The sequence below is a fragment of the Tachyglossus aculeatus genome, chromosome 5 (genome assembly GCF_015852505.1).
Source record: "Tachyglossus aculeatus isolate mTacAcu1 chromosome 5, mTacAcu1.pri, whole genome shotgun sequence".
NCBI lineage: Eukaryota > Metazoa > Chordata > Mammalia > Monotremata > Tachyglossidae > Tachyglossus > Tachyglossus aculeatus.
This window is the reverse complement of record NC_052070.1, coordinates 59,000,309-59,025,237: the sequence shown is the minus strand read 5'-3', so window position 1 is coordinate 59,025,237 and position 24,929 is coordinate 59,000,309. Positions and strand designations below refer to the sequence as shown.

The following is a 24,929-nucleotide window of genomic DNA, read 5'->3' as shown; positions in this document are numbered from 1 at the left end:
ATTCATTCAATCGTATTTATTGAGCACTTACTGTGTGCAGAGCACTGTACTAAGCACTTGGGAAGTACAAGTTGGCAACATAATTATATCTCCTAGGACATTCCCCATGTTGCATCATTGTAACTTCGTACAACAAATTCATCCTATTAAGAGTCCCCATTTTTTCCCTCTGTGGAAGGCAGGAGGAAGAAAGGCCTAGGTTTTGCGGTAGATAAACCCACCAGGCCTCAGATCCATCCTCAAAGCAAGCTCCCGGGCAATTCCTTCCCTAAGGACGCACACATATACACAAGGACTGCTGCTCTGTGATTTTATTTCGAGAAAAGACACTGTACAGAGAGGTAGAAGGGGAAGGGAGAGGGAGGTAGGGGTGAGGCTTGATGGCAAGGGTGTTCCTCAGGGTCATGCTTGGAAACCGGTCCCCGCTACCCCAACCCCAAAAGGCAAATCTCCTGGCTTCAAAAACAGTCACAGAAAGGAAGGAGTGGGATTGGATTTCAGGGGAGCCTGGTTGAAGTAGAACTGAATCCTTGGGATCATCAGTGGGGGATCACCATTGGGGAATCGCCAAAGGGGAATACTCGAGGGTGCAGAGCCGGCTGGGACCTGGAGCCTCTGATAGCTGGTCCTCTCGACTCTGCCTCCTCTCCCGGGAGAGGGGGTTCTCAGCAGGAGGGATCTCTTCCTGAGCACTGCCAGTTTGGGAAGTATTTTAATCTGTCATTGTAGCTCCTCAGGTTGCTCCGCATACAGTAGGCAGCTGCTTTGTCACAAGCACAAAGCATCCTCTCACACGAGGTTCCCCCACCTGAAACACAGAGAGCCCTGTAGGTAGTCATTCGTTCATTCAGTCCTGTTTATTGAGCACTTACTGTGTGTAGAGCACTGTACTAAGTGCTTGGGAGAGTACAATGTAGAAATTAACAGACACATTCCTTTCCCACAACCAGGTAGGCATACCCACTGAGTGGAGAGGTGGCTAATATATGTTGGAATTTGCAGAGAGAAGTATGGAGGTGGAACAGGAGAGCAAGAGGAGGCAGAAAACTACTCCCAGGTTTTGTTTTCTTAATTCTGTTTGATAAAAATAATAATAATAATAATGGCATTTATGAAGCGCTTACTATGTGCAAAGCACTGTTCTAAGCACTGGGGAGGTTACAAGGTGATCAGATTGTCCCACGGGGGGCTCACAGTCTTAATCCCCATTTTACAGATGAGGAAACTGAGGCACAGAGAATAATAATAATAATAATTTTGGTATTTGTTAAGCACTTACTATGTGCCAAGCGCTGTTCTTAGTGCTGAGGGAGATACAAGGTAATCAGGTTGTCCCACATGGGGCTCACCGTCTTAATCTCCATTTTCCAGATGAGGTAACTGAGGCACAGAAAAGTTAGGTGACTTTCCCAAAGTCACACAGCTGACAATTGGCGGAGCTGGGATTTGAACCCATGACCTCTGACTCAAAAGCTCGTGCTCTTTCCACTAAGCCATGCTGCTTCTCTAACCATGCTGCTTCTCTTTTGATAAGTGCTTGCTCTGTTTCAGGCACTGTGCTAAGCGCTGAAGTAGATACAAGATAATCAGGTTGGACACAGTCCACGTCCCACATGGGGTTCACAGCGTTAATCCCCATTTTACAGATGAGGTAACTGAGGTACAAAGAACAAAGAAGTTAGGTACAAAGGTAGGTAGGTAGAAGGTACAAAGAAGTTAGATAACTTGCCCAAAGTCACACAACAGACAAGTGGCAGAAGCATAATTAGAAGCCAGGCCTTCTGCGTGGCTCAGTGGAAAGAGCCCGGGCTTTGGAGTCAGAGGTCATGGGTTCGAATCCCGGCTCTGCCACATGTCTGCTGTGTGACCTTGGGCAAGTCACTTAACTTCTCAGAGCCTCAGTTACCTCATCTGTAAAAAGGGGATGATGACTGTGAGCCCCACGCGGGACAACCTGATCACCTTGTATCCCCCGCAGGCACTTAGAACAGTGCTTTGCACATAGTAACCGCTTAACAAATGCCATTATTATTATTATTATTCTACAACTCCCCCTTCTAGACTGCGAGCCTGCTGTTGGGTAGGAATTGTCTCTGTTGCTGAATTGTAGTTTCCAAGAACTTAGTGCAGTGCTCTGCACACAGAAAGTGCTCAATAAATATGATTGAATGAATGAATGAATGAAAGTCCTCTAGCTCCCAGGCCTGTTCTCTTTCCACTAGGCCAGTTTGGGATCAAATCACCGCACACGCTCACGAGGAATACTCTGGCATGCTTAGGAGCTTCCAAGTTGGTGGGCCAAATGGTGGGAAGATTTAGCTCTGCCACCTCCTGACTTCTACCAGCCTTACCCAGCGTCTCCACCTTCTCCAAGCCCTGCCCTGGGGTGGAACATGGAGGTAAAAAAGAGGTCACAGAAGTCACAGAAGAAAACAGAGCACAGGAGACGGGGCCGTTAGGGGCCTGGCGATGCTGAGACGCGACGCGGCAACCCTTCGTCAATCAATCAATCATCAATGCTATTTATTGAACGCGTACTATGCGCAGAGCCCTTGAATAAGCGCTTGGGAGAACCATCACCGTGATAGTCCTCCGGGACGGCCCTGTGAACTGAGGCCTTGGAGGACGCTGGTCCCGGGATTAGCAGGGAAGCCACCTCATGGCCTAGTGCTTAAGACCATGCGCCTAAGAGTCAGGAGGACCTGGGTTCTAATCCCACCTCTGCCACTTGTCTGCTGGGTGACCCTGGGCAAGTGACTTCACTTCTGTGGACCTCAGTTACCTCATCTGTAAAATGGGGATTAAGAATTGTGAGCTTCTTGTGGGACAGGAACTGTTTCCAACCCGATTACCTTGTATCTACCCCAGCGCTTAGTGCAGTGCCTGGCACATTCATTCATTCAATCATATTTATTGAGCGCTTACTGTAGGCAGAGCACTGTACTAAGTGCTTGGGAAGCACAAGTTGGCAACATATAGAGATGGTCCCTACCCAACAGTGGGCTCACAGTCTAAAAGGGGGAGACAGAGAACAAAACAAAACATATTAACAAAATGAAATAAATAGAATAAATACGCACAAATAAAATAGAGTAATAAATTCATACAATCGTGGCTCAATGGAAAGTGCAGGGGCTTGGAGGTCAGAGGTCATGGGTTCAAATCTTAACTCTGCCAATTGTCAGCTGTGTGACTTGGGCAAGTCACTTCACTTCTCTGTGCCTCAGTTCCCTCATCTGTAAAATGGGGATGAAGACTGGGAGCCCCATGTGTGGCAACCTGATCACCTTGTATCCTCCCCAGAGCTTAGAACAGTGCTTTGCACATAGGAAGTGCTTAACAAATGCCATCATCATCATCATCAAGTGCTTAACAGATAGATACCACCATTATTATTATTATGATCTTACCACAGGTGACGGTGCCGGAGCTGTATGAATATCTGTACCGATCGGTTTTGATGCGGCACCCTCTCTTCTCCGCCCTTTTGTAGCAGCAGTCGTGGGTCGCACAGCAGCTGCAGTGGGTGGAGAACAAAGTCTGACCCTTGGCCATCCCTCAGAGAAGAAAGAAGACTGTCCCAAACGCCCAACCCTGACACGCTGTAGTCTCCCCCAGGCTCCGGCCCCTCTCTCTCTCTGGCCAGTGGGGACTGTGCCAAGTGCCGCCTCATTCATTCATTCATTCAATCACAGTAATTGAGCACTTCCTGTGTGCAGAGCACTGTACTAAGCGCTTGGGAAGTCCAAGTCAACAACATATAGAGACGGTCCCTACCCAACAACGGGATCACAGTCTAGAAGGGGGAGACAGACAACAAGACAAAACAAGTAGACAGGTGTCAGTACCATCAGAATAAATGGAATTAGAGCTATGTAAACATCATTAATAAAATAAATAGAGTAATAAATAGGTACAAATATACACCAGTGCTGTGGGGAGGGGAAAGGGGTAGGGCAGAGGGAGGGAAGGGGGGTGATGAGGAGGGGAGAGAAGCAGAGGAAAAGGGGGGACTCAGTCTGGGAAGGCCCCCTGGAGGAGGTGAGCTCTCAGTAGGGCTTTGAAGGGAGGAAGAGAGCTAGTTTGGTGGATGTGTGGAGGGAGGGCATTCCGGGCCAGAGGTAAGATGTGGGCCAGGGGTCGACAACGGGACAGGCGAGAATGAGGCACAGTAAGGAGGTTAGCGGCAGAGGAGCGAAGGGTGTGGGCTGGGCTGGAGAAGGAGAGAAGGGAGGTGAGGTAGCAGGGGGTGAAGTGATGGAGAGATCACCGGCTCCTCCTCATCCCTCCCCGCATCGAAGCAAGGCCCCGTGAGGAGCAGCCACTCACCGGTCTGTGGCATCTTTGGGCGTCCCTCTGCCACCCCAGCCGCAGTGGCAGCCATAGGTAGAGTAGTCGGGCACGGCGTTCCGCCCAGTGACCTTCTTAATCATATCCTGGAACTCCAGCAGGCTCCCCTGGACCATGAACATTCCTGCAACACAGCCCCGCCCATTTCAGGGGAATCTGAGTCTTTGAGGGAACCCCAAGGGGTCTTTGTCACTGACACAGATCTCCCTTTGGGCTGTAACACCTCTGAAGACTGCCATAGTTCCCCATGCCCCACATTTTCAGCCTCGTTTTTCCAGGTGATTTGTGCGGGGAGGCCATGGGGAGGGTCTTCCCCATTCTCACACTGAGAAGCAGCATGGCTTAGTGGATAGAGCATCGGCCCGGGAGTCAGAAGGACCTGGGTTCTAATCCCCGTTCTGCCAATTCCTTCATGTGAGCTTGGGCAAGTCGCTCAGTTTCCTCAACTGTAAAATGGGGATCCCGTTCTCCCTCCTACTTAGACTGTAAACCCCATGAGGGAAAGGGACTATGTCCAACCTAATTAACTGGTACCTACCCCGGCAACTTAAAATAGTATTTGACACATAGTAAGCACTTAACAAATACCATGAAATAACATAAAAAATCTGTGTGGAGCCCTACACAGCTCCACATCCAGTGTGGGAGCTCACAACAGAGCCCCAGGGTATGGGAGGGCTCAGTCTCCAGGGGAGGTGGGCATCGTTGCCACCGGGAGGGAGAGAGGCCCTGTGTCTGAGAGCTGGACTGTCAGCTCCCCTGGTCTAGATGTCCCAGAGGACACAGGGTGGACACAGCCCCGGGGGACGGACTCCGATTCTAGGTCCCTCAATCTATTGATCAATCGATCATTAGTATTTGTAGAGCACTATACTAGTCCCTTGGCACTGTACTAAACACTTGATCTGATCAGTGTTTACTCCTTCTTGGCAGGGGTCAGTACTGGAGAGGGGGCCCAGAGAGGTGGGGGTGTCCAGATCTGTGCTTACCGTAGACAACCAGGACGGCAAGGATCATGAGAGTCTTCATGGTGGCAGATTCTGGAGAAAAAACAAAGCGAACACAAACGTCCTTCAGTGGATACCAAAACCTAAGCAGGAGGGCAGGGCCACTGGGCCAACCTGGCCCTTCCTGCTCTCGTCTTCTGTGGCCTCGGCACCTCTGGGTCTGAAGAAGAGGATGACGGCTTTGTGAAAGCTTCCTGTGGGAGCAGAGTCCTCGGGGTCTGAGGCTGCTTGGTCGGGGAAGGACAAGGCAGCTGTGAGAATGTGTGGTGGTTGGTCGGTTTATATATATATACTTGCATCAGTGTGCGAATGGGAGTGTGTAGAAATGGGTCACACAAGCACACACGTCAAGAGCACACTTGAGCGCACATGTGCATACATCCCCTCCCCCTATTCCCCCCCTCCGGTGCCACAGGAATCTTTTGTCTCCACCACAGAGCAGGAAAACAACCAGGGCAGAGAAACAAATTTGCCAGCCCTCAAGGTCTGGGACAAGGGATGTTAGTCTGAATTCTGAACAAGATAATAATAAAAATCATGGTACTTGTTAAACACTTACTGTGTGCCAGACACTGTAATAAACGCTGGGGTGGATGCAAGCAAATTTAGTCGGACATAGTGCCTGTCCCATGTGGGGCTCACAATCTCAATCTCCATTTTAATAATAATAATAATGATGGCATTTATTAAGTGCTTACTATGTGCAAAGCACTGTTCTAAGTGCTGGGGAGGTTACAAGGTGATCAGGTTGTCCCACGGGGGGCTCACAGTCTTCATCCCCATTTTACAGATGAGGGAACTGAGGCCCAGGGAAGTTAAGTGAGTTGTCCAAAGTCACACAGCTGACAAGTGGTGGAGCCAAGATTTGAACCCATGACCTCTGACTCCAAAGCCCGGGCTCATCAGGTAACTAAGGCACAGAGAATGAAGTGACTTGCCCAAGGTCACACAGCAGATAAGCGGTGGAGTCAGGATTAGAATACATGATCTTCTGACTCCTGGAGCCGTGCTTTAATAATAATAATAATTATAGTATTCATTAAGCACTTACTATGTGCCAGGCACTGTACTAAGCACTGGGGTGGATACAAGCAAATCGGGTTAGATGCCGCCCCTTGTCCCCCGTAAGGCTTGCAGTCTCGATCCCCATTTTACAGATGAGGCAACTGAGGCTCAGAGAAGTGAAGTGACTTGCCCAAGGTCACACAGCAGACAAGTGGAGGAGCTGGGATTAGAACCCATGACCTCTTGAATCCCAGGAGTGTGCTCTAGCCACTACGCCAGAGCAGAGACACCTCTGTCTGGTCCACACTGAGGGGTAGTGGGTTCTCCTGAGAACCTTAAAGTCATAACTCTCCCAAATGGTCAACCAACAGGTCAACCCTGCTTTCTTGTTTTGTGTTCTTGGTAATGTGAGTTTGTTGATGGAAAAAGTAGCCCCCAGGCAGCTACACTTTCACCAGGAAGCGTGGCTATAATATAGCCTCCTCCATGCCAACTCCCTAGAGAAATTTCATCAACCCCAACTCAAATATCAACCCACTCAGAAAGAATATTCACTCACACCCCAGTCTCACACTTAGTACAGTGCTCTGCACACAGTAAGCGCTCAAAAAATACGATTGATTGATTGATTGATTGATTTCCCACATCCTCGTCCTTGCGGGGTGAGATTTCTGGGCTGACGGTCTGGGCTCTCTGGCTTGCTATGTTTTCCCTTAAATTTAAAATTCAATCTCAGAGTTTTCCTTCATGGAACCCCTGCTCTGGGGGAAGATCCATGAGGAGCATGTCTGAGGAAAATCCTTGAGAAATAGCATTAATTTAGAAACACACTGGGAGAAGTGACAGCCTCTCTCCTTGGTGTCCACATGATCCTGGACACCAAATGCTTAGTACAGCACTCTGTACCCAGTAAGTGTTCAATAAGTACCATTGAATGATAATGTGCAGGTTGCCATTTCCTAATCATAAGGGCATTTAGAAGTCACTTAACTTCTTTTAACTTAATGATTCGCTTGCCTCATCTGCAAAATGGGAATTAAGGCTGTGAGGTCCATATGGGACAGGGACTATGCCCAACCTGATTATCTTGAATCTATTCCAGCGCTTCCAGTGCCTGGCACGTAATAGGTGCTTAATAAACACCATTAAAAAAAAGTTAACTATCAAGTAGATTTGCATATGTAATTCCCAAATGTGCATTCTTTCCTGGTATTTAGTACTGTGCTCTGCACACAGTAAGTAAGTATTAAGTACTATTTATACTACTACAACTAGCGATGGTGTTGAGAATTAATCGGGAAGGTTTGATGGTGGTCAGTTGTCTCCCACAGCTCAGATTGTCCTGGTTTTGATCATCTCAAACCTGGTGGGATTCCCTTAATTTCTCAGCCACATACAGCCTGCTCCATTCCAACCTCTTAGAGAAATGGTATAATTTTATAACCCAACGAGATGAGTGACCAACCCCTCCCTAATTCCCCCTGTCTTTTCTTCCTCATTTCAGGCAATCCATTCTCTTTCCATCCCACTTCCTTCCTTTTCTGCTTTTCAGAGGCTACCAGAGGTTGCACGTGATTTCCACAAAGATGTGGAGTCTGCTGCCATCCTCATAGCCAACAGGATATCGATTACATCAACCAGTCTGTGAGAGAATTATTATCATTTTCATTATCATTATTATTGTTATTATTATTTTATTTGTTAAACATTTGCAATATGTCAACCACTGTTCTAAGCTCTGAGGCAAATGCAAAGTTAATCAGTTTAGGCACAGTCCCTGGCCCACATGTGACTCACAGGGAAGGATTTTACAGTTGAGGAAACTCAAGCACAGAGAAGTTAAATGACTTGCCCAAGGTCACACAGCAGGCAATTGACAGAGCCAGGATTAGAACCCAGGTCCTCTGAATCCCAGGCCCGTGTTTTTTCCATTAGGCTAGGCTGTTTCTAGGGCTTGGGTTATGTTTAGGATTAAGGCTAAGGTTAGGATATCTGGTTAGAAAGTCCCTGAGCAATCAAACAATCAATCAATCAAGTGGTATTTATTGAGCACTTACTAAATTCAGAGCACTTACTAAGTGCTTGGGGGAGAGTAGTCGAAATCCCGTAGATGATCCCTGCTGACTAGGGGTTTACTGACTAGAGGGGAAGGCAGATAACTGCAGATGGATTATATGCATAAATGCTGTGGACCTTGGGGAGGGGTGAATATCAAAGTGATTAAGGAGAACAAACCCAAGTACACAAGCTTTGCAGAAGTGTGGGCTTAATCAGGGAGTGAGGGTTTAGTCTGGGATTTTAGAAAGGCTTTGAAGATGGGGAGAGAGGGTAGTCTGTTGGATATGAAGAGGGAGGGAATGCTATACCAGAGGGAGGATGTGGGCAAATTCTCATTGCCTGGGAAATTAAGCTGCTTTTATTTGAGGCTTTAAGAGACTAACTATTCAGTCCATGTCTCCCCTCTCCTCAAGAACCTCCAGTGGTTGCCCATCCACATCCACGTCAAACAAAAACCCCTTGCCATTGGCTTTAAAGCATTCGATCACCTTGACCTCTCTGATGCCTTACTACATCCCAGCCCACAGACTTCACTCTTCTAAACCCAACCTACTGGATCTGATCTATCTCACTGCTTTCCCTTTGCTCTCACCCAGCTTCTGACCTGAAACTCCCTCTCACTTCATATCCATCAATCGCTTTCCCCTCCTTCAAAGCCTTACTGAAGGCACATCTCCTCCAAGAGCTCTTCCCTAAGCCTTCATTTCCTCTTCTCCCACTCCCTTCTGCATCACCCTTATGCTTGGATTTGCCCTCTTTATTCACCCTGCACTCAACCCCACAGCATTTATGTTCATATACTTAATTTAGTTATTATGTTAATGTCTTTCTCCCCCTCTAGAATGCAAGTTTACTGTGGGCAGGGAACATGTCTACCAACTCTGTTGCACTGTAATAATAATAATAATAATAATGATGATGATAGCATTTGTTAAGCACTTACTATGTGCAGAGCACTGTTCTAAGCGCTGGGGGGATACAAGGTGATTAAGTTGTCCCACGTGGGGCTCACAGTCTTAATCCCGATTTTACAGATGAGGTAACTGAGGTTCAGAGAAGTTAAGTGACTTGCCCAAGGTCACACAGCAGACATGTGGCGGAGTCAGAATTTGAACACATGACCTCTGACTCCAAGGCCCGTGCTCTTTCCACTGAGCCACACTGCTTCTCACTGTACTCCCCCAAGCACTTAGTTCAGCGGTCTGCACCTGGAAAGTTCTCAGGAAATACGACTGGTCGATTTTGATTTTGATTCTGATGGATGTAATTCATTCATTCAATCATATTTATTGAGCACTTACTTTGTGCAGAGCCTGGACTAAGCGCTTGGGAAGCCCAAGTCGGCAACATATAGAGATGATTCCTACCCAACAACGGGCTCACAGGCTAGAAGGGGGAGACAGACAACAAAACAAAACATGTAGACAGGTGTCAAAACCATCAGAATAAATAGAATTACAGCTATAGGCCCATCATTAACAAAATAAATAGAGTAGTAAATATGTACAAGTAAAATAGAGTAATAAATCTGTACAAATATATACAAGGGCTGTGGGAAGGGGACAGGGCCAGCGGGGGGATGGGGAGGAGGAGAGGAAAAAGGGAGCTCAGTCTGGGAAGACCTCCTGGAGGAGGTGAGCTCTCAGTAGGGCTTTGAAGGGAGGAAGAGAGCTAGTTTGGTGGATCGTGGCTGTCTAGACTATGGGAAATCAGGGAGCCAAACAGGGCTGAAAGGCTTTCCTGCTCCTTGGATTAAGATCAGTCCACCCTGGGGCCCAACCTTCACTTCCTCCTCAGACTCTGTCTTGTCTAGAGTAACACCCACCTCACTTCTCAGAGTGAAGCCAGAAACTTCCTCTTCTCTCCTTTCCTGGGTCTCTCCAGAGTTTTCCTGGGATTCCACGTCAGACCCCCACCTCACCCCCACCTTGCTCAGCCAAACTCCAGGCTCAGGACCTCCCTCTACCCTCCTGAGACCTCGGAGACTTGCCACTCCAATCTGAGACCAGTTGCCCCCAGGTTCAGAGGTGCCTATGAAAAGCAAGAAAGACTCAGAGGATTGGAGCCCTCCTGGACACTCACCTCTTTGGCCTCACAAAACTTTTTCCGCTGGGCTGGTTTCCAGTGACTCTGACCAGCATCCATTCGCTCTTATATAGTCTTCTCAATCCCTATCCAGAGACACTCCCCGGGTTGCACAATATTTACTTGTTTTGATAAAGTGTTTGGATTTGAATTCCCCATTTTTCCCCATCCTGGAAGGCAGGGGAATAAAGTGAGATGACTTTCCGTAAGTAAACCATTTAATATTTAAATTTGTGGCCCAAATAAACTCTCCACCACTTCATTCTTTTTCCATTTCATTTCATTCTTCATTCCATAAAAACAGCCAGTGTATTTGATTCAGAGCCACGGAATTCCCTAAATTTGGATCCAGCAGGCATAGAAAATGATCAGTTTGTCTGGCTGAAGCCCAGAGCTGAGAGTGGGGTTTTTTTTTGGATTTTTTGAATGGTATTTTAAAGTGCTACTATGTACCAGGCACTGTACTAAAAGCTGGAGTAGACATACTCTAATCAGGTTGGACATAGCCCAGCTCCCACTCGGCACTCACTGTCTTAATCTCCAGTTTACAGATGAGATAACTGAGGCACAGAAAATTGAAATGACTCACCCAAGGTCACACAGCAAATAAGTGGTAGGGACCATCTCTATATGTTGCCAACTTGTACTTCCCAAGCACTTAGTACGGTGCTCTGCACACAGTAAGCGCTCAATAAATACAATTGAAGGAATGAATGAATGGTGGGGTCAGGATTAGAACTTTAGTTCTTCTGACTCCCAAACTCACGCTCTAAACACTAGGCCACTCTGCTTCTTGTTTTGAAGGATTGGAGGACACTGAAGAAAAGGGGGTCACGGTAATTTGGGATCATTTTTTTATTGTATTTGTTAAGCGCTTATTGTTTGTAAAGTACTGTTCTATGCACTGGGGTAGATACAAGTTAATCAGGCTAAATACAGTCCCTGTCCCACATGGGGCTCACAATCTAAGCAGGAGGGAGAACATGTATTGAATCCCCATTTTTGCAGTTGAGGAAACTGAGGTACAGAGAAGTTAAGTGATTTGCCCAAGGTCACACAGCACACAAGTGGCAGAGACAGGATTAGAACCCAGGTCCTCTGGCTCCGGGGTCCATGCCTTATTTAGTAGTCAATGCTGCTTCCCTGCTTTGGTTAGGGCCAGAGATTTTTTTTTGCATCAGGTAGCCGGGAAAATTTGATCCATAAGAAAGTTTTGATATAGCTCATGAGAGGTTAGATTTCCACTTCTATCTAGGATTTGTCAGATTCTGAGTTTGGTATCCTGTTCTGGGTTAGACAATCCGGACACTCTGGCTGGGTTTTGGCATCATGGAGACTTTGGAAAGAGTGCAGAGCTCCAGGAAGGGGTTGACAGGGTTAGAAACTTAGAACCAGTAGTAGATTTAGTGGGAACATTATGGCTTTATTCTTGGCCTCTTCTCTCAGCCCAGCTCCAAACTCTGCAGCAAAGCCACTTCTCCCCAAAAAGAGATAATGATGTGCTTCAGGGTTCTCTCTCCCTCCTCTCTGGGTCTCACGGTGTCTCTGGCCTCTACTTGGGTCTGTTTCTCTTTTCTGTAGGTCTGCCTGTCTGCCTGCCTTTGTCTGTCGTGGCTGGCTGAGTCTGAGTATTGGTTGCTGAGACAGTATACCTACGCTTTACGGTAATAATTAATAGTAATTGGGGTATTTGTTAAGTGCTTACAATGTGCCGTGTACTGTACTGGCACTGTACATTCATACATGAATACTGTATATTCATTCGTGTACTGTTACAAGATCATCAGTCCCTGTCTCATATGGGGTTCACAGTCCAAGTGGAGGGAGAACAGATCATGAATCCACATTGCATAGATGAGGACACTTGGGCGCAGAGGAGTTAAGTGACTTACCCAAGGTCACACAGCAAGTAAATGGGGAGATGAGATTAGAACTCTGGTGCTCTGTCTCCCAGACCTGTGATTCGTCCACTAGGCAGGTCAGTCAGTCAGTCAATCATATTTATTGAGTGCTTACCATGTGCAGAGCACTGTACTAAGAGCTTGGGAGGGTACAGTATAACAATAAACAGACATATTCCCTGCCCACAGTGAGCTTACAGTCTTGAGGGGTAGACAGACATAAATATTAATAAATAAAACAGATATGGACATAAATGCTGTGGGGCTATGGGGGAATGAATAGAGGCCTTCCCAGATCGAGCCCCCTCCTTCCTCTCCCCCTCCACCCCCTCCATCCCCCCAGCCTTACCTCCTTCCCTTCCCCACAGCACCTGTATATATATATATATATATGTTTGTACATATTTATTACTCTATTTATTTTACTTGTACATATCTATTCTAGTATTTTATTTTGTTAATATGTTTTGTTTTGTTCTCTGTCTCCCCCTTCTAGACTGTGAGCCCACTGTTGGGTAGGGACCATCTCTATATGTTGCCAACTTGTACTTCCCAAGCTCTTAGTACAGTGCTCTGCATACAGTAAGCGCTCAATAAATACAATTGATTGATTGATTGAATAAAGGGAGAAAGTCAGGATGACGCAGAAGGGAGTGGGAGAAGAGGAAAGGAGGGCTTAGTCAGAAAAGGCCTCTTGGGGGAAAAGTGCCTTCAATAAGGCCTTGAAGGGGAAGAAGCAGGCCTCACTGCTACTTGGTGCCTCTGAGTGCCTGAGAAGGGAGACTGTGGGAAATCCAGACCGAGGGGACAGAAGTAGCTCAAAAGAAAATTTGGATCCTGAGATCCCAGTGGTGCTTCACGGATATCCAGGACCAATGATTTGCCAGCCACAGACCAGGTTTCATTCATTCATTCAGTCCTATTTAATGAGCACTTACTGTGTGCAGAGCATTGTACTAAGTGCTTGGGAGAGTCCAATATAGAAATTAACAGACACATTCCTTGCCCACAACGAGTTTACCGTCTAGAGGGCAATGATGACGTCCGCATGTGGCGAGCAGACCAACCTGAGAGGAATGAACAAAGCCACAAAATGAACCCAGAGTTCCCCAAAATTCCATCCCAGTCTGGGTGAACCCAGGAGGGATACACGAAGCGAACGTGGTGTCCATGACATCACTCACTGACAGGCTTTCAGACCGACATGCAAACGGATAATAATAATAATAATAATGGTATTTGTTAAGTGCTTACTATGTTCAAAGCACTGTTCTAAGCACTGTGGGGGATGCAAGGTGATCAGGCTGTCCCACGGGGGGCTCACAGTCGTCATCCCCATTTTTCGGATGAGGCTCAGATAATTTAAGTGACTTTCCCAAGGTCACACAGCAGACATGTGGCAGAGCAGGGATTAGAACCCATGACCTCTGACTCCAAAGCCCGTACTCTTTCCACTGAGCCACGCTGCTGCCCATGTAGACTATCACTAATGCTATGGGGCATGGCCTAGGGGATAGGGTGTGGACTGGGGAATCAGAAGGACCTGGGTTCTAACCCCTGCTTCACCACTCGTCTGATGTGTGACCTTGGGCAAGTCACTTAACTTCTCTGGGCCCCAGTTACCTCATCCGTAAAATGGGGATTTAGACTGTGAGCCCAATATGGGACTGTGTCCATCCTGTCCAGCACCTAGTAAGACCTTCACAAATCTCATTTAATGAGATAAAGACAGATGAAACACAGAGCTTATTCAGACAGGAGAACAAGAGTCAGACAGGGACATATGGCCACCAAACATAGCGTAGTCTTTATGTTAGAACAGTGTGTACTTCTGCAACTGTCCCATATGTTTGAGAGTTCTACCCTCCAAAACAAATGGTTTGTGTAAGTATAATCACGTATTTACAGAGATTTTATCATAAACTGGAGTCACAAAGAGCAGAACAAAAGAAAGGGATTAGGTCTCTTAAAAACAGCAATCAATTTCAATAGACTGTTTGAGGTTTATGTGTAGCAGTTTATGTGACACTTTGCCTGAAGTCAGCGGGATTGGCTAACTGCCCTATCAAAGACCTTTTCCTGCCCAACCTGCTGGGAATGAAACCATGGAACTCATTTATCCTCAGCACTCCAGCCTCTCCTGATGTAATTTACGCTATTAGTTCATTAAGGGGATTCAGAGCATTATTCATTCATTCATTCATTTCGATCATATTTATTGAGCACTTACTCTGTGCAAAGCACTGTACGGAGCACTTGGGAGAGTACAATATAACAATAAACACACACTCCCTGCCCACTGTGAGCTCAGTCAAGAGAGCTCACATTATTGAGCAGTACAGAAGCAGTATGGTGTGGTGGATCCAGCGCTTAGAACAGTGCTTTGCACATAGTAAGTGCTTAATAAATGCCATCATTATTATTATTACTATAGAACACTGGCCTGGGAGTCATGGGTCGTGGGTTCCAATCCTGCCTCCACCGCTTGTCAGCTGTGTGACTTTGGGTAAGTCACTTCTCTGTGCCTCAGTTCCATCATCTGTTAAATGGGGATTGAGATGGTGAGCCCCCACCTGGGAAAGGGACCATGTCCAACCCAAATTTGCTTGCATCCAACCCCGCACTTAGTACAGTGTGTGGCACATAGTGAGCATTTCATAAATAGCAAAATATAGATTATTGCTTTTTATGGAGCTTTGGACCTGAACTTTTTAGTATTCTGATATAGAGGTGTTCCTCTGAAGAGCCCCAAACCATACAGGAACAACTTCAAGCAGATATGTCTAGCAGGAGTGCTTCTAAATTATTCTCTTGTGATTTGAAAGAGCGAATGGGCTTCCCTAAGTGCTTAATTAACTTCCAAGGAGAATCTTATGAGAGTTGGGCTCACAGAATCCCAAGCAGTGTGGCTCAGAGGAAAGAACCCGGGCTTTGGAGTCAGAGGTCATGGGTTTGAACCCTGGCTCTGCCAACTGTCAGCTGTGTGATTTTGGGCAAGTCACTTAACTTCTCTGTGCCTCAGTTCCCTCATCTGTAAAATGGGGATGATGACTGTGAGCTCCCTGTGGGACAACCTGATCACCTTGTGTCCTCCCCAGCGTTTAGAACAGTGCTTTACACATAGTGAGTGCTTAAGAAATGGCATTATTATTAGTAGGGGAGGTAGTAGTAGTAGAGGTAGTAGCAGGAGTAATAGTAATAATAATAATAATAATGATGGTATTTGTTCAGTGCTTACAATGTGCCAAGCACTGTTCTAAGCACAGGGATAGATACAAGGAAATCTGGTTGTCCCACATAGGGCTCCCAGTCTTAATCCCCATTTTACAGATGAGGTCACTGAGGCATAGAAAAGTGAAGTGACTTGCCCCAAGTCACACAGCCGACATAGCCTGCTGTTGGGTAAGGACCGTCTCTATATGTTGCCAACTTGTACTTCCCAAGCGCTTAGTATAGTGCTCTGCACACAGTAAGCACTCAATAAATACGATTGAATGAATGTGGCGAGTCCGGATTAGAACCCATGACCTCTGATTCCCAAACCCATGCTCTTCCCACTGAGCCACACTTCTTTTCTAGTAGTAGTGCTTGAGAGTCTTCTGCCTCCCAAAGGGCTGCCATTAAGTCTTTCCAGTGCAACGGAGTTTGAACTTATTCATAAAGGAAAGGATGTACCTTTTCTGGGGCCGGTTTCAGATCCCAACCATTCATTCATTCATTCATTTATTCATTCATTCATTCATTCAATCGTATTTATTGAGCGTTTACTGTATGCAGAGCACTGTACTAAGCGCTTGGGAAGTACAAGTTGTCAACATATAAAGACGGTCCCTACCCAACAGTGGGCTCACAGTCTAGAAGGGGGAGACAGAGAACAAAACAAAACATATTAACAAAATTAAATAAATAGAATAAATATGTACAAATAAAATAAATAAATAAATAGAGTAATAAATACGTACAAACATATATGCATATATACAGGTGCTGTGGGGAGGGGAAGGAGGTAAGGCGGGGGGATGAGGAGTGGGAAGAGGGAGAGATGAAAGAGGGGGCTCAGTCTAGGAAGGGCTCCTGGAGGAGGTGAGCTCTCAGTAGGGCTTTGAAGGGAGGAAGAGAGCTAGCTTGGCGGATGGGCAGAGGGAGGGCATTCCAGGCCAGGGGGAGGACGTGGGATGGGGGTCTATGGCAGGACTGGCAAGAACGAGGCCCGGTGAGAAAGTTAGCGGCAGCAGAGGTGCGGAGGATGTGGGCTGGGCTGGAGAAGGAGAGAAGGGACGTGCGGTAGGCGGGGGCGAGGTGATGGACAGCCTTGAAGCCCAGGGTGAGGAGTTTTTGCCTGATGCGTAGGTTGATTGGTAGCCACTGGAGATTTTTGAGGAGGGGAGTAACATGCCCAGAGCGTTTCTGGACAAAGACAATCTGGGCAGCGGTGTGAAAACCATCTGTTTTGTAATAGTATTTACTGGGCTTTTATCAATCAATCAATCAATCAATCAATCATATTTATTGAGCGTTTACTATGTGCAGAGCACTGTACTAAGCGCTTGGGAAGTACAAATTGGCAACATATAGAGACAGTCCCTACCCAACATTGGGCTCGCAGTCTAAAAGGGGGAGACAGAGAAAAAAAAAACAAAACCAAACATACTAACAAAATAAAATAAATAGAATAGATATGTACAAGTAAAATAAATAAATAAATAAATAGAGTAATAAATATGTACAAACATATATACATATATACAGGCACTGTGGGGAAGGGAAGGAGGTAAGATGGGGGGATGGAGAGGGGGACGAGGGGGAGAGGAGCTCCCCCTACTCTACTGTGTGGGTAGCATTTTACTAGGTGTTTGGGAGAGTGAAACAGAAACATAACACAAATTATGTGCCCTCAAGGAGCTTGCATTTTAATAGGGGAGATGGACAGAAATGATTTGCAGAAACAGCATGGCCTAATGGAAAGAGCCCAGGCCTGGGAGTTAGAGGTCCTGGGTTCTAATCCCAGCTATGCCAAATGTTTGCTGTGTGATCTTGGGCAAGTCGCTTAACTTCTCTGGGCCTCAGATCTCTTGTTCTCCCTCCTACTTAGACTGTGAGCCCCATCATCATCATCATCAATCATATTTATTGAGTGCTTACTGTGTGCAGAGCACTGTACTAAGCGCTTGGGAAGTACAAGTTGGTAAGATATAGAGACAGTCCCTACCCAGGGACTGTCCAATCTAATTCATTTATATCTACCCCCGTGCTTATATAAGTGTTTGACACGTAGTAAATGCTTAACAAATACCATTAAAAATACATAATGGGAACAGAAGGGAAATCAAGGTTATAACAGGTAGTAGTACAAATATGTAAGGATGAACAACCCGGTCCAGAAGTGATTTCTTTTATATCTAACCTACATCTCTTGCTGCAATTTACATTCTGTCTTAAATGGGGGTGTAGAGCAGCTAATCGGAGTCAACCTAATAACCCAACTTTTAACACCTCTTCTCTCTCTTTCCTCTTTTTGTCCCCTCCCGGCATCTATTAGCAATATAATATGAAATGTTGTCCATTTGAGGTTGGACACCCTGACCTGAAGAAGGAGCCCTTGAAAAACTCAAAGTCAACAGCAGTGATTTAGTTTTGGATGGAGTCAGTCCAGTACTTTCTGAGGGTCAAGTGGGTGAGATCTGAGCTCAGCATTCTGGGATTGGGCAAGATTTTTGGGAAGGGGAGAAATCAGGGCTGGAGAGAGTTGGGAAATAGCCGCAGAAGTGGGGGATCAAATCATTTGGACAGAACGCACCTCCCTCCCCAAGAGTGAGCGGAGACCCCAGGGCTGAGCCTTGAGGACACACTATCAGTCCAATGTCAAAACACTGGAGAGAACCAGAAACTGGTTCTGGGAAATTGAGTCATCTCCCAGTGTAGCTGGCCAAATGTCCACACCCTCTCCAGGGGGGTCAACCTTAGGGCAGAAGTCCTGCTTACTGGATCAATAGGCAGAGGAAACAACAAAACAACTCAGGAGGACCAAAAGTGAGGTCCCTTCTGGGCCTGGATTTTAACCTTCTGTCCCCTCATCAATCAATCAATCAATCAATCAATGGTATTCATTGAGCCTTACTGTTTGCAGAACACTGTACTAAATTCATTCATTCAATCGTATTTATTGAGCGCTCACTGTGTGCACAGCACTGTACTGAGTGCTTGGGAAGTACAAGTTGGCAACATATAGAGATGGTCCCTACCCAACAGCGGGCTACTAAATGCTTGGAAGAGTTCAGTGGAGTAATGGACACAATCCCTGTTCTCAAGCAGCATGGTGTGGTGGATAGAGCCCAGGCCTGGGATTCATGGGTTAGAATTTGAACAACCCACCTCTGCCACTTTCCTGCTGTGTGACCTTGGGCAAGTCACTCAACCTCTCTGTGCCTCAGTTACCTCCTCCGTAAAATGGGGATTGAGACTGTGAGCCCCATGTGGGGGGACAGGGACTGTGTCCTGTGTCCTTGATTTGCTTGTATTCACCCCAGTGCGTAGTACAGTGCCTGGCACATAGTAAGTGCTTAACTAATGCTAGTAGTAGTAGTAGCAGTAGTAGTAGTAGTAGTAGTAGTAGTAGTAGTAGTAGTAGTTGTAGTAAGGCTTGGAAGCTGGGCTGGGTAGTGGACTGCTGGATATGATGGGGAGGGTTCTTTCATTCATTCATTCATTCATATTTATTGAGCACTCACTGTGTGCAAAGCACTTTAATAAGCATTTGGGAGAGTAGTTCCAGCTAGTCTTCCCCCGGTGTGGGGAACTTACCTATTTGCAAGCCGCCCTTTTAAGAGGGTGAGTTTTGTGGCATTAAAACCAGCAACATTCCTCGCACCACAGAGGGGGACACAGTGCTGAAAAGAGAACAGAGACTGTTAACACAGCTATGGAGTCTTGGATCTAGAAGAAATTGGGAAGCAGGTCCCAGCGGGGAGAAATTAATTCTACTCTGCCTTTCCATTTGATTTCTTCTGGGTTTGAATGACCAGTGATTACTGGATCAGTGTCCATGCTTGCTGAATTCCTTCTAGCGTAAGGCTGAGCACACTGTAAGAAGGGATTGGGGGATTGAAGGGGTGGGGGTGATATTCATCTCACCCACAGCCCCACAGCACTTACATACATCGGCAACATTGATTTTGATAGATTGTAGACTAGGGAATGTGTCTACCAACTCTGTTGTATTGTACTCTCCTAAAAGCTTAGTACAATGCTGTGCATCTAGTAAGTCACTGATTTATTGCAAATACAATTGATTTATTCAATGATTGAGAGAGAAAGCCACCACCTTACAGTGCTTGGCGCATAGTAAGCACTTAACAAATACCATTCTTCTTCTTCTTCTTCTTCTTCTTCTTCTTCTTCTTCTTCTTCTTCTTCTTCTTCTTCTTCCTCCTCCTCCTCCTTCTTCTTCTTCTTTCTTCTTCTTCTTTTCTTCTTCCTCTTTGTTCTTCTTCTTTCTTTCTTTCTTTCTTCTTCTTTCTTCTTCTTCTTCTTCTTCTTCTTCTTCTTCTTCTTCTCCTTCTCCTTCTTCTTCCTCTTCTCCTTCCTCTTCTCCTTCTTCTTCTTCTTCCTCTTCCTCTTCTTCTTCTTCTTCTTCTTCTTCTTCTTCTCACTATCCTTCTTCTCCTTCTTTCTTTTTTTCTTCTTCTTCTCTTCTTCTTCTTCTTCTTCTTCTTCTTCTTCTTCTTCTTCTTCTTCTTCTTCTTCTTCTTCTTCTTCTTCTTCTTCCCTCCTTCTACAACCCAGCCCTCAAGCTTCACTCCTCTAAAGCCAACCTTCTCACTGTGCCTCAATCTCACCTATCTCACGGCTGATCCCTATCCCACATCCTGCCTCTGGCCTGGAATGCCTTCCCTCCTCAAATCTGACAGACAATTACTCTCCCTGACTTTAAAGACTTATTGAGGGCACATCTCCTCCAAGAGGCCTTCCCAGATTAAGCCTTTCTTTTCCTCTTCTCCCACTCCTTTCTGCACCGCCTTGATTTCTTCCCTTTGTTCTCCCCCCCCACCTTTCCAGCCCCACAATGTACATATTTGTTATTTATTTATTTGCACTGAGGTCTGTTTCTCTCCCTCTAGACAGTAAGTTTGTTGTGGGCAGGTAATGTGTTCTATGAATACGAATGTATTTCATTCAATCCAAGTTTATTGAGCGCTTACTGTGTTCAGCGCCCTGTACTAGGTGCTTGGGAAGTACAATTCATAAAGGAAGAGGATGGAGAGGATCTTGAGATTCTCCTCTAGGCATATGATTAAATGTCCTGAAGCTAATAAGATGAGAGCTGGAGGAGTTGGTATTTTCCAGAAGGGGACCAGAGGTGATGGCCAATAGGCTAGAATTTTTCCATTCACGCCGTTTTGGTAGAGTTGTGTTCTCAGCACTTTACGGGATGACATTTCATTTCAGACTCAGGGTTGAGTTGCACAGAGCCACCAGAAGAACATGTTGTTCTCATCCTCCCCCCTAGCAGGAAGCACAGAACTTCCCTCGGTTTCCTGGGACAACAGTGTTGAACAATCCTCCTTGCTCTGGCTGAGTCCTTCCTGCTTAATAATAATTATTATGGCATTTGTTAAGCGCTTACTGTGTGCCAGGCATTATACTAAGCTCTGGGGTAAAATGAGGATTAGGACTGTGAGCCCCATGTAGGGCAGGGACCGTGTCCAACCAGAAAACTTTGTATCTACCCCAGTGCTTAGAACAGTGCCTGGCACATAGTAGGCATTTAACAAATACCATTAAATAAAAAAGAAGGGAGAGTGAGCCAGGGAAAAGTGGGATTAATTGGGGATGGCTTCTTGGCAAAGATGTGACTTTAATAATGTTTTGAAGGTGAGAGAGTGGTGATGGCTTAGGGCCAGAAACCAAAGAGCCCAGTGAGGAGAGGCCTTGGCAAACCATCAGGGAAGAACGGAAGCCAAAGCAAACACTGCGGCTTTCAGTTTGAAAACTGCACCAGATGCTTCTTCCAAATGCCCAGTTGCTTCCATCTGGCTTGACGAGCCCTTCCTGATGCACTACTGATGATGTGGCAGCAGCAGGGAATGTGTCTGTTCCATTGCACTCTCCCAAACGCTCAGTTCAGCATGTTGCACAGAGTAAGCACTCAATAAATACCACAGATTGATTGTCTGATTGATCTGGGTCGCTGCTGGAGTCACAGTGGGGAGAAGCAGGGTCAGGAGGCTGGAATACAGTGATAGTCTGGGATGAAGGAACAGAGTTGGGACTAGGGAAGCAGTGTGGCCTAATGGAAAGATCTTGGGCCCGAGAGTCAGAGGACCTGGGATCTAATCCTGGCTCTGCCACTTGTCCACTATCTGACTTTGGACAACTTACTTCACTTCTCTGTTCTCTTTCCCACTTACACTGCCAGCCACATGCTGGACCTGGTAATTTCAAGTTTACCCCAGTGGTTATAACACTGATTGGTACATTTTAAACATTTAACAAATTCTACAGTTATTATTATTATTACAGCTCAGAATAGAGGTGGAATGGTGGAATCTAGAAAAACCTCCTCTCAGGAATATGGTGGATCAGTCAATCAATGGCATTTCCTTTCATTCAATCGTATTTATTCAGCACTTACTGTGTGCAGAGCACTGTACTAAGCGCCTGGGAAGTACAAGTTGGCAACATTATAGAGATGGTCCCTACCCAACAGCGGGACTTGCAAAGCTGGGAAAAGAATCCCACTCGCTCAGTTTTGTGGAAAAGTCTTTAGGGGGACCGGATCGGAAAGCAGCGTGGCTTAGTGGCAAGAGCCCGGGTTTGGGATTCAGAGGTCATGGGTTCTAATCCTGACCCGGCCACTTGTCAGCTGTGTGACTTTGGGCAAGTCACCACTTCTGGGCCTCAGTTCCCTCATCTGGAAAATGCGGATGAAGATGTGAGCCCCACGTGGGACAATCTGATGACCTTGTGTCTCCCCCGGTGCTTAGAACAGTGCTTAGCACATAGTAAGCGCTTCACAAATACCACCATTATCATTATCACCTCCGTGGGCAAGTAGCCTCTCTTGGAAGCAGCGTGGCTCAGTGGAAAGAGTAAGGCCTCTGGAGTCAGAGGTCATGGGTTCAAATCCAGGCTCCACCAATTGTCAGCTGTGTGACTTTGGGCAAGTCATTTCTCTGCTTTAATTCTATTTGTTCTGACGATTTTGACACCCGTCGACATGTTTTGTGTTGTTGTCTGTCTCCCCCTTCTAGAGTGTGAGCCTGTTGTTGGGTAGGGACCCTCTCTACATGTTGCTGACTTGCACTTCCCAAACACTTAGTACAATACTCTGCACACAGTAAGCGCTCAATAAATATGATTGAATGACTGAATTTACTGAGCACCTACCCTGTGCAGAGCACTGCTCTAAGCCATGAGGACCTTGGGTGTTATTCTGTAAATTATTTTAATGCTGTCTCCCGCTCTAAACTGTAAGCTCTCTGAGGCCAGAGATTAGGTCTGCCAACTGTGAGAAGCAGTGTGGTCTCCCGGTAGATAGGAAGTGAGAAGGACCTGGGTTCTACTCCCAGCTCCGCCACTCATCTGCTGTGGGACTGTGGGCAAGTCACTTCAATTCTCTGTGCCTAAGTTACCTCATCTGTAAAATGGGGATGAAAGTTGTGAGCCCTATGTGGGATAGAGGCTGGGTCCAATCTGATTAACTTGAATCTACCTCAGCACTTAGAACAGTGCCTAGCACCTGATAAGCACTTAAATAACACCATAAAAGAAATGCCGACTCCTTCATATGCCTGTTGTGTGATCTTGGGCAAGTCACTTAATTTCCCTGGGCCTGAAAATTAAAAAAATGCCATTAAAAAAATGAAAAAACTCTATTGTATAGTACTCCCCAAATGTGGAATATAGTGATTTGCACACAGTAAGCACTCAGTTAATGAGATCCTCCATTAGATTATCAGCACTGTTATATTTTTATGATATTTATTAAATATTAAATGCCTACTATGTGCCAGGCACTGTACTAAGTGCTGGGGAAGACACAGGTTAATCAACTATAATAATAATAATGATGGCACTTATGAAGTGCTTACTATATGCAAAGCAAACTATGACACACTCTCTGTCTCACATAGGGCTCACAGTCTTAATCCTCATTTTACAGATGAGGTAACTGAGGCACAGAGAAGTTAGGTGACTTGCCCAAGGTCACAAAGCAGACATGTGGCAGAGCTGGGATTAATGTACTCTCCCAAGTGCTCAGTATAGTGCTCTGCATACAGTAAGCATTCTATAAAAACTATTTTAAAATGGTATTCGTAAAGCACTTACTACCTGTCAAAAACTATTCTAAACACTGAGGGGCAGGTACAAGTTAATTAAGTCAGATACAGTCCCTGCCTCACATGGGACTCACAGGTAATGAACAGGTCTTGAATCCCCATTTTAAAGTTGAGGAAACTGAGGCATAGAGAAATTAAGTGGCTTGCCCAAGGTCACACAGTAAGTAATTGGGCAGAGCCAGGATTAGTCCTCTGACACCCAGACCTGTGCTCTTTCCACTAGGCCATTCTGCTTCTGATTGATAAATACCAATGACTGATTGATTATTATTTCCTTGGGCCACGAAGATTTGTTAGCAGGCATCCTCGAGTGGGAATTCTATATCTCGGCAACCACCTGATCAGAGAGAGGTGGGAGCTGGGAAGGGGGAGAGAACATATATTCAGGGGAAACTCCTCACAGGGAGAATTGAGCTACTCTTGCTAAGTTTCTGACTTCAGTCTAAAGAAACTGTCCATCATCCAGGCTAGAGGACAACTGGGATTTACCTTTTCCAGGGAATATCGATAATAACGATGATGGTGGTCCTTGTTAAGCATGCACTATGTTCTAAGCACTGGTGTGAATACAAGATAATCAATCAATCAATCAATCGTATTTATTGAGTGCTTACCATGTGCAGAGCACTGTACTAAGCACCTGGGAAGTACAAGTTGGCAACATATAGAGACAGTCCCTACCTAACAGTGGGCTTACAATCTAAAAGGGGGAGACAGAGAACAAAACCAAACATACTAACAAAATAGAATAAATAGAATAGATATGTACAAGTAAAATAAATAAATAAATAGAGTAATAAATATGTACAAACATATATACAGGATAGATAATCAGGTTAGACAGGGTCCCTGTCCCACAAGGGGCTCAAGTCTCAATCCTCATTTTACAGATGAGGCAAATGAGGACCAGAGAAGTAAAGTGACCTGCCCAACATCACCCATCAGACAAGCGGAGGAACTGGGATTAGAACCCGTGACTTTCTGGCTCCCAGGCTGGGTCTCTATCCACTACGCCATGCTACTTCATCAGTGAGGGAGGGGAGACCTCCTAAGCTTCTACGCTGTGATCCCATTGTTGGGTAGGGACCGTCTCTATATGTTGCCAACTTGTACTTCCCAAGCGCTTAGTACAATGCTCTGCACACAGTAAGCGCCCAATAAATACAACTGAATGAATGAACTGA

General features: G+C 45.9%; 2 protein-coding genes across 3 annotated transcripts in view; one reads left to right on the top strand and one right to left on the bottom strand.

Moving 5' to 3' along the window:
- Positions 1-296: 296 nt before the first annotated feature.
- LOC119928613 (phospholipase A2, membrane associated-like) lies at positions 297-10,554 on the bottom strand. Of its 2 annotated transcripts, none has more exons than XM_038747020.1 (5): positions 10,503-10,554; positions 5,340-5,390; positions 4,330-4,474; positions 3,411-3,517; positions 297-808 (listed from the first exon to the last, which is right to left on the bottom strand). In XM_038747020.1, the coding sequence occupies exons 2-5, from the start codon at positions 5,377-5,379 to the stop codon at positions 666-668; spliced, it is 435 nt and encodes a 144-aa protein (XP_038602948.1). In that variant the 5' UTR covers positions 5,380-5,390; positions 10,503-10,554; the 3' UTR covers positions 297-665. The 2 variants fall into 2 exon arrangements, with proteins under 2 accessions (XP_038602948.1, XP_038602949.1); XM_038747021.1 differs by lacking the exon at positions 10,503-10,554 and adding an exon at positions 8,438-8,456.
- Positions 10,555-10,700: 146 nt separating this feature from the next.
- Positions 10,701-24,929, top strand: part of LOC119928789 (neutral phospholipase A2 agkistrodotoxin-like) — a 58,636-nt gene continuing 44,407 nt past the window's right edge. The window contains exons 1-3 of the mRNA XM_038747305.1: positions 10,701-10,710; positions 11,310-11,341; positions 12,087-12,169. Coding sequence (XP_038603233.1) covers positions 10,701-10,710; positions 11,310-11,341; positions 12,087-12,169 — 125 coding nt within the window. The remainder of the gene's footprint in view (positions 10,711-11,309; positions 11,342-12,086; positions 12,170-24,929) is intronic.

Bases quoted from the DNA above. Each gene is read 5' to 3' on its own strand.
- LOC119928613 (XM_038747020.1), bottom strand. From the start codon at position 5,379: ATGAAGACTCTCATGATCCTTGCCGTCCTGGTTGTCTACG. The intron at 4,475-5,339 runs GTAAGCACAGAT...GCTGTGTTGCAG, and splicing joins TGCCGTCCTGGTTGTCTACG to GAATGTTCATGGTCCAGGGG. The intron at 809-3,410 runs GTAAGATCATAA...TCTGTGTTTCAG, and splicing joins CTCCGGCACCGTCACCTGTG to GTGGGGGAACCTCGTGTGAG.